The sequence below is a fragment of the Microcebus murinus genome, chromosome 16, assembly GCF_040939455.1.
Source record: "Microcebus murinus isolate Inina chromosome 16, M.murinus_Inina_mat1.0, whole genome shotgun sequence".
NCBI lineage: Eukaryota > Metazoa > Chordata > Mammalia > Primates > Cheirogaleidae > Microcebus > Microcebus murinus.
In genome coordinates this window covers 69,272,600-69,281,864 of record NC_134119.1, presented here as the reverse complement: position 1 = coordinate 69,281,864, position 9,265 = coordinate 69,272,600, and the positions used below count along the sequence as shown (strand labels likewise).

The window sequence follows — 9,265 nt, the reverse complement described above, 5'->3', positions numbered from 1 at the left end:
ACGATGGGTATCATAACAGTCCCACGGGTGCGCGAAGTTCTCACGTGACCGGGGAAGCATCAGTGAGTTATGTGAAATGAGTTAAAACACACAACAAATCGTTGCGCAAATGAAATTGGGGTAGCCGCGCGGGCCACGATGGAAGGAACAGTGAAGAGTGTGGAGCCGAGGTTCAGGCAGACCTGAGTCTGTGCGCTGCCTCCTGCGCTTACGAGCTGGGGGACCTTGGACAAGCCACTTCCCCTCGCTCAGCCTCAGCTTCCCAGTCTGTAAAATGGGGACATGATAGTGCCTCTCCTGTGGAGTCCGGACTTTCCATGACCTCGCTGCCGCTATCCATCGTCTCTTCTCCGCGCTCCTTCACTCGCCCCTTCCCACCTCAGGGCCTTTGCACTTGCTGCTCCCTTTCACAGGCCCTCATGACGTGTGATGTCATATATCTGATTTATTTGCTTTTTCTTCCGGAACATGACCATCAGAAGGGCAGCGATTTAGGGGGGAGAGTCTATTTTGTTCCTTACTGCACTCCATTGCCCAGAGCCATGGCAGATCCATAGCAGGTGGGCAGTGAGGATTTGTTGAAAGGAGGGGTGGGCCGCTAACCCACAAGAGGACTCAGCGGGCAAACAGAATGTGATATGGACGAATCTTGAGGACACTAGATTGAATTAAATCAGCCAGACACAAATGGATAAATACCGTATGATCTCATTTATGTGAGGCACCCAGAGTAGTCAAATTCACAAAGACGGTTGGTATATTAGTGGTTGCCAGGCGCTGCGAAGAGGGCAAAATGAGGAGTTGGTGATAATGTGTGCAGAGTTTCAGGTAAGTTCAAAAAAAAGACTTAGCACAGTGCCTGGCTGTGCTGAGCGCTCAATAAACGTGAGCTGTTGTTTTGTTCTAAGTATCATCCAGTTGTTCCTTGCTCATAAACGGCCTTCGCTGGCCAAACAGCCCTTCTCCTCCCCCTCACGCCCAAGCAGTGTCTGCGCCTGTGGTCTCCACCCACGCCTGGCTTCCGCCCCGCCACACCACCAAAAAGCTTTGCCTCCAAGATGGCGTCACCTCTGTCTTCCTCCCAGAGGCATGTGACCACCCTGCCACTCCCTCACCCCCTCACTAAAAAATGCTCTTGATTTCCCTGACGCCACTCTTTCCTGGTGTCCCTCCTCTCTCTTCAATTGTTCTGTCTAATCCCTGGGGTAACCTCTTCTCACCCCCTAAGCTGTGAGTCTTCCATGGGGTCTTCTCTTCCAGTGCCACCTGTGCCAGGGACATCACCTCCCACACAGAGGGGTTCATTCGCCTGGCAGCTATCAAGTCAATAGACACAGCCAAGTTGGCTATAGCACAGGGGGTTTTATTACTTGGCACAACTAAGGAGCACCCTGGGAATAATTCCCAAAGCAGTGTGTCCCCAAACAAGGGGGGTGGGCTGCTTTTATAGCCAGAGGGTCATGAGGCATGACCTGACCGGATCCCGCCAGGGGGCTGGTGCCAGGGGGCAATCTGGTGGGATGCCGGGTCCTGCCATGTGGTGTCCGTCTCTTAATTCAGTCCCCGTGCAGCCTCAGTCTGAGCATTTAGGTTCCGCCCATGGTTGTACACTTGATTCATCTGGGCATGCTCAGGTTGTGTGACCTTCATCCTTCAGGGTCCACAGCAACTGAAAAACAGCTCACAACTGTGTTACTTAAAAGTTAAGCCAGATTGGTCTGGTGCAGTTACAGTAACGCCCCACCACCGTCTCTGCCCGGGCAGCTCGCCTCACCTTCAGAGAGTCACCTGCCAGTGTCCTGAGGACTCCTCTCTCCCCATCTCACTCCGTCTCCCCTGTTCCCTACCCTCCCCTCTTGGGAATCTCTGACCCCCTCTCTAGGTCTGTGCCCTCTCTCTGGGTCTTCATCTCTTTCTCCATCTCTGCAGGGCAGGTGTTAGGGACTGCCAGTTCTGGCACCAAACCCCCTCCCCAGTGGGGTCCCTGCTCCCTCATCTCTCAGGACTATGGGTGTCCCAAAGTGAGAAAGCAAGGTGGACAACACCGCCCCAGCGCCAGGTGCCTCCTGCTCCATCTCCTGCCCATTCTCTGGCCCCATCGCTGCCTCTCCATCTCTTTCTGGTGCTGTCCTCTCTTACTCTACCTCCCTGTCCCCTTTGTCTGTGTCCCCGTCACCTGTTGTATCCACTGCTCCCCTGACTCCCCACTGTCATCCACCTCTTCTCCACCTTCCTCCTTCCCTTCTTCCTGTGCGTCATGTTTCCTTCTAAGGCTGATCTCTGCACCTCATTCCATCCTCCTCATCATCATTGCTTTTATTGTGGGTATGTTTGCAAGTGTGCGGCAGGCTGGGGGGATCTCTGGCTCTTTTCTCTCTCTTCACTGTTTTCTCTTTCTTTGTGTCTGTTTCTATTCTCTCTTCACCTTCCTCCCCCTGTTTTTCTGCTTTTCCACACTCATCTCTCTGTCCCTCTCTCTGTCTTGTTTTTCTATCTGACTCCTGTGTTCCCATCGCATTTGCCTTTCTTCTCTTTCTCCATATCTCTTCTCAATTCCTTCTCCCTTTGACAGATCTCTCTGTGTGCCTGCATTTCTTGGACTCGCTGTCTGTCTGTCCACCTTACTTCTCATCCATTTCCCAATCTCTCTCTCTTTCTCTCTCTCTCTCTTTCTTTCTCTCTCTCTCTCTCTCCCCCCACCCCCTGTCTCTCTTTCCTCCCAATGGCTGCCTCTCTTGGTTCCTCTATTCTTCCCTCTTTCAGCCCCTCCCAGCACCTCCCTCTGACCCCCCCCCCCCAATTTTCTCAATCCACCACCACCGCCTGGGAACCCTCCCCTGCCCACCCTGCCCTGAGGTCCCCCTCCCTGGATTCCTTCCAGATTATAACATCTTCACCAGGCAGGTTTTCATTAACAATTGTGGCTGCTTCTCTGGCCAGAGAGGGGAGGGAGTCCTGGAATGGGAACTAGGCAATAAAAAAAATATATATCAGGAGCAGGGCGGTGGGGGGCAGGGCCAGCTGCCTAGACCAGGGATAAAAGGCTTTGCCAGCATGACTGAGAAGAGAGACACCACCCCTACTTCCTTCACACGCCAAGACATCAAGGACAGATCTGCGCCCTGCTCAGCATCCTCCCTGCTGCCATCTGAGGAGCCCCCAGGTCCCACTCTCTTGCTCTCTGGCCTCTACCTCCCTTTCCTGTCTCCATGTCTCTGAGGGTCTTGGTCTCTGTGTGAGTGGCTCCCGTTGTCTCTGCCTCCCAGCCCCTGGGTCTCTCACAGGTTCCTTCTCTCTCCCGTACTCTTTGCCCTTGCCAGAACCAGCCCCCCAGGATGTTCCTCCTGCTGACAGCACTGCAAGTCTTGGCCATAGGTAAGAGAACAGTGGAGTCTGAGGCAAGGGGGTCCCCTGGAGACTTGGCAGAGAGATGGGGAAGGGTCTTGGGGATGCAGGATGCTCATGGGTGGCCTGGTGAGAAAGAGCAGGGAATAGTTTGGGGGTCGTGGCCGAGGAGCACGCTGGAGGCTTGAGTTCTGAGTTGTGGATTCACTAGGAAACTGTGGGGCTGGGGAGAGAGGCAGTTATAGGAGGTGGGGAGAAATGAGGAAGGGATTGTGGAGAACTATTGGGTCCTGAGTGGGTCACATGAGCAGAAGGGCCACAGGACCCTCCTTGACTGTGCTCGGGGGGAAACAATACAGGGAAGATGGCTTGTCTGAGGGAAGGCGGAGGATGACCAAGGTGGGTACCATGGCAGGTTGGTGTGGTGGACGGAGAGAGTGAGGGTGAGATGGTGGATCCTGGGGGGTCTCACTGGGTGGGGAGGTTGGGGAAGAGACAGGGAGCTCCTTGGCTGTGTTGGGGAAGGACTAACGGAGGACATGTGGGAGTCGAGGGTTGTAGGCAAGGCCTACAAGGCGCCACATGAGGTGGCCATGGGACAAAACAGTAGATACTGTGGAGGTGGCTTGGGGGTCGTCAGAGAACTCCCTGATTGTGTTGGGGCAATAACGGGAGCAATGTTGGACATACCTCACACTGGGCAGGGCAGGCAGCAATGGGTAGTTTGGGGGTTAGACCAAAAGGAAGGTGATTTGTCAGTTCTGGACAGTTGGAGGGTGGAGAGCATTTCCTCCTGTGCTTTCCCCACCCCACCCCACCCCATCTACTCCTAGGCATGACACAGAGCCAAGAAGATGACAACAAGATAATTGGCGGTTATACGTGCATCCAGAACTCACAGCCATGGCAGGTGGCCCTGCTGGCAGGCGCCGGGCGTCGCTTCCTCTGTGGAGGAGCCCTGCTTTCAGACCAGTGGGTCATCACCGCTGCCCACTGTGCCCGCCCGTGAGTGACCCCCACCCCTATTCTTGCGCTAAGTGAGTTCCAGAGTCTAGAGCCCCAGAGCTCAGCTGAGGACCTGGAGCTCCGTGTGGAACCCAGTGTCATAGCTGGATCCTGGTTTGGGGTCTAGAGAAGAGCCTAGACACAGCTCAGGATGTGGAATCTACCCATAAATATTGAACTCAGTTTAGATTCTGAAGTCACATCAGCAGCTTAGAACCCATTGGCCAGCTAAGAACTTAACACGTAACCACAAGACCCATCCAGAGGTCAAGCTTTTCATGGAGCCCAAGATTAGCCCATTCCAGATTGATGATTGACTCAGGGCACAGTCTACATTCCCAAACTCAGAATGCTATCTAGCACCCCAAACCCAGTTCAGAACCTGCAGTGTAGCCATATATCCAGAACCCCACTTACAAGTGGAACATACAGCTGTAAGAATAGAAACAGAACCTGGAGTCCATTTCAAATCAAAGTTTATTCAGAGTCTAGTCTATAGCTACTCTTTGAGTAGCCTAGAACCCAGACCTCAACCCAGAGTTTAAATCTCAGAATTGTAGATCATAATTTAAAGTCATATATAAAATCCAGAGCCCTTTCTAAATTTTAGACATGAATTCCAGCCAAGAAGTCAAAGCTCACACAATACCTTCAAGCCAAATCTAACGCCATGAACTCAAGTTTAATCTAGATCCTAGAGACCACAGCTCAGCCCAGCATCTAGAACCTAAAGCCCAGAATGCAAACCAGCCTATAGAATCTTGGATCTAGGTTGTAAACTAGAGCACCATCCAGAACCCAGAGTCCAACCTGAGGTCAAGGCCTCAAACCAGAGTCTAGAGTGAAGAGTCCAGACTATGCCCTGCAATTCAGTCTGAAACAGAGCCTGGCCTAGAATCAAGAGCTCAGACCAGTTTTTAGAACCCTGACCCTACTTGGAGCACAGAGCTCCAACCATCGTCTAAAAACCAGTTCGTAAACCAGAGCTTAATAAAGAACCCAGAACATAAGCTAGAATGTGGCACTCATAGAAGTGTCCAGAATCCATAGCTCAGGTTGTAGTTCCTTGTTCAAAATAGAGCCTCAAAACCTAAAACAAAAAGCTCACACTAGAATCTAGAAACTATGTCATGTCCAGACTTGATCTAGAATCCTGACCCTAGCCTACAGTCAAGAGATTAAAATGTCTAGAACTCAGAGCCCAGCTAGCAATGGAATGGAACCTACGCCATTACATCCATGCTGATTTAGAGCCTGGAACCATAATCCAGAGTCCCGCTTAGAACCCAAAGCATAGAACCCGGTGCAGATCCTGGAACTGAGCCCTGCCCATCACTTCATACCCACCAGGAGCTGGAACACAGCCCAGGAGAGGAAAGGGAGGAAGGTGGGGCTGGGGCGAGAGGGGCTGTGCAGGAAAGGCACAGGAGGCCAAGACATGCTCAGCCTGCAGCTGGAGGGAAGCAGGTTAGACGCAGGGGAGGAGAACTCGTCACTAGGAAAGGGCACAGGGCTGAGGGTGGGGAGGCGTCTCCTGGACAGACCATGAGCAGTTCTCCTCTTGGGGGTCGTGGCCAGGATCCTCCGGGTAGCCCTGGGCAAGCACAACCTGAGGAGGTGGGAGGCCACCCAGCAGGTGCTCCGCGTGACTCGCCAGGTGGCACACCCCAGCTACAATCCCCGGGCCCATAACAACGACCTGATGCTGCTGAGGCTGGAGCGGCCTGCCCGGCTGGGAAGGGCAGTGAAAACCATCCCCGTCGCCCAGTCCTGTGCCAGCCCTGGGACGCCCTGCCTTGTGTCAGGCTGGGGGACCACATCCAGTCCCATCGGTGAGGGTGCCTGCATCCTGGAAAGGAGGTGCTGGGGGCCTGGACCCTGGACCCTGGAGCTCAGGGAGGGGGGTTGGGGATGGGACCCCTGGGTCTGAGGGAGGAAGGGCTGGGGACATGGACCCCTGGGTCTGAGGGAGGAGGGGCTGGGGCTGGACCCCTGGGTCTGAGGGAGGAGGGGCTGGGGCTGGACCCCTGGGTCTGAGGGAGGAAGGGGCTGGGGACATGGACCCCTGGGTTTGAGGGAGGAGGGGCTGGGGACATGGACCCCTGGGTCTGAGGGAGGAAGGGCTGGGGACATGGACCCCTGGGTCTGAGGGAGGAGGGGCTGGGGCTGGACCCCTGGGTCTGAGGGAGGAAGGGCTAGGGCTGGACCCCTGGGTCTGAGGGAGGAGGGGCTGAGGGACATGGACCCCTGGGTCTGAGGGAGGAGGGGCTGGGGACATGGACCCCTGGGTCTGAGGGAGGAGGGGCTGGGGCTGGACCCCTGGGTCAGAGGGAGGAGGGGCTGGGGCTGGACCCCTGGGTCTGAGGGAGGAAGGGGCTGGGGACATGGACCCCTGGGTCTGAGGGAGGAGGGGCTGGGGATGGGACCCCTGGGTCTGAGGAAGGAGGGGCTGGGGGCCTGGACCCTGGGTTTCATGGGAGGGCAGACCCCAGTTGTAACCCCTCAGTGCCTCCCCAGCCAGGTACCCCAACTCTCTGCAATGTGTGAACATCAACGTCTTCCAGAACCAGACATGCCAGCAGGCCTACCCTGGAGCCATCACTGCTGGCATGGTCTGTGCGGGGGTCCCCCAGGGCGGGAAGGACTCTTGTCAGGTAAGGCCCAGGTGGGAGCTGGATGTGGTTCGGGGTTAGGATTTGGGTACCAAAGGATCTCAGGAGCATGAAAGTCAGCAGAGGTGGTGAGAAGAGAGGGGAACCCCAGGGACTGAGAGAGGTTTTGATAGTCGGGCTGTCCTGCTTCCTAGCCTTCTTCTTCTTGGGTGATGGACTTAACGCCTTTACGCCTCACTTTCCTCATCTGTCAAATGGGGATAACTCCTCTCAGGGTGGTTGGTGCAGTTGGATGAGACGGTCCTTGGAAAGAGCGTGGCGCAGTGTCTGCACATGTGGGGAACTGTGCTGGGGCTTGAGAAACCTTAATCCACCCCCAAGAGAGGGAGATAGAAAAGGAATACACACGGTTTTCCAGAAATAGAGCTAAGACAGAGAAGGGCCCAGTGAAACCAAGGGGCAGAGGCAGGGACAGAGGCAGAGACAGGACCCAGGGAAGAGGGAGAGAAGTGTCCCCTACCAGAGGGCTGAGGTCTCAGAGCTGGGGCAAGACACTGCCTCAGCCTGTCCCCCTGCCCTCCTGTGCCTCTTGGGTTCTCCGTGTCCCTGGCTCTGGCCATCTGTCCATCAGTGTCTCTATCTCTGTCCCTCCCCCTCAGGGTGACTCTGGGGGACCCCTGGTGTGCCGAGGACAGCTTCAGGGCCTGGTATCCTGGGGAATGGAGCGCTGTGCCCTGCCTGGCTACCCCGGCGTCTACACCAACCTGTGCAAGTACCAAAACTGGATCCAGGAAACGATGGAGGGCAGATGGCGGTCCCCATGACTGCGTGTCAGCTGTCCCCGCTGACCTCCCCATGCAGGACCCTGAAGCTCTGTCCCCCAGCACCCTGGTCCTCACTCCTGGCTCTGGCCTCCCCGTTCCCAGAGCAGTGGCTTCAGGTCTTTCTCCCCAGCCATGTCCCCACACAGCATCACCACCATTACTCAAGACCCCCTTAGGACAGAAGCCAGGAGCACAGACACTCTGAAGCTCTGTTATATTCCAAAGAAGGCAATTTTTTAAACTCATGGTGTCTCTAAAAACCAAATAAATAATAACAATAAAAACTGAATAATCCCAAATTTTATTCATCCATTCATTTAATGCATTTGTGATTAGATTAAAGAAAATGTGGTCTGTATGCACAATGGAATGCTAGTCAGCCACAAGAAAGGATGAAATCATGTCTTTCGAAGCAACGTGGATGGAGCGGGAGCCCATCATATGTGAAACAGCCCAGACACAGATACTGCTGGCTGTCACTTATAGGTGGGAGCTAAACAATGTGTCCACACGGCTGCGGAGTGTGGAGTGATGGATGGGCAAGGACACTCAGAAGGGTGAGGCGGTGAAGAGGGGTGGATGATGAGAGATTACTTAATGGATACGACGGACATCATTGGGGGGATGGATACCCTAAAAGCTCTGACTTCACCACTATGCAATCTATGCATGTAACAAAATTACACTTTGTACCCCATAAATGTATACAAATTTTTTAAAAGGAAACATGTACGCAGTGGCCCCATCGTGCCCAGCCAGGAGCCATGTTCCAACAAGTGGCTGTCTCGTTTGTGTTGCTCCTTGGGAGTCTGCCCCTGTCCCCAGCTGTATCTGGAGTCCAGAAGGAAGCGCCCCAGCCCTGCAGTGTGCCCTTGCGCAGGGCAACCCCTCTCCCAGCCCCCTCTCTGGAGCTGCTACCGTCAGGGACAAGGAGCTGCCTTGCTTCTGGAAAATTCTATGCCAATAGAGGGGTTCTCTTTTTCCTAATCAGATCTCAGGTGAGGAGAGTTGAGTTGATCACACTCTTGAGGGTTCAAGTCCAGGCAAAGCCCCTCTCTCATTTTATTTATTTACTTCCACCCTCCATCCCTGCCTCCCTTACCCTCCCTCCCCTACACAAATTGCCTGGAACACCCTGCATCCTTAGAAAACAGGGCATTGCCAACATCGTCATCGTCTTTTTCTAATTTACATGAAATCCTTGTGTTAGGAATCTCATTCTCTCTCTTACCTTCACTCTTCAAACACTATTTATCGCACACCTACTACGAACCAGGCATTGGTTTACTTATCCGGGACCTACTATGCACCAAGCATTGTTCTAGCTGCTGGAGGAAGAGCTGTGAGCAAGCCAGTTGGAATCCCTACCCTCGCAGAGCTTATATTCCAGCAGGAGACGACAGACAAGAAACAATAAATGCGATTTAAAACCAAAGCAGAGTCCCTATGAGTAAAGAGGCCCATGAACTTGGGCTGGGC

General features: G+C 54.2%; 1 protein-coding gene across 1 annotated transcript; it reads left to right on the top strand.

Moving 5' to 3' along the window:
• Nucleotides 1-3,335: 3,335 nt before the first annotated feature.
• Nucleotides 3,336-7,786, top strand: KLK14 (kallikrein related peptidase 14). Its single transcript, XM_020283450.2, has 5 exons — nt 3,336-3,375; nt 4,179-4,350; nt 5,929-6,182; nt 6,868-7,004; nt 7,622-7,786. Exons 1-5 carry the CDS (start codon nt 3,336-3,338, stop codon nt 7,784-7,786), a joined length of 768 nt encoding a protein of 255 aa, XP_020139039.1.
• The last annotated feature ends 1,479 nt before the right edge of the window (nt 7,787-9,265 follow it).

Coding starts and splice junctions, on each gene's coding strand:
- KLK14 (XM_020283450.2), top strand. CDS start 3,336: ATGTTCCTCCTGCTGACAGCACTGCAAGTCTTGGCCATAG. Junction 4,351..5,928: donor GCTGCCCACTGTGCCCGCCC/GTGAGTGACCCC, acceptor GGTCGTGGCCAG/GATCCTCCGGGTAGCCCTGG. Junction 7,005..7,621: donor GCGGGAAGGACTCTTGTCAG/GTAAGGCCCAGG, acceptor CCTCCCCCTCAG/GGTGACTCTGGGGGACCCCT.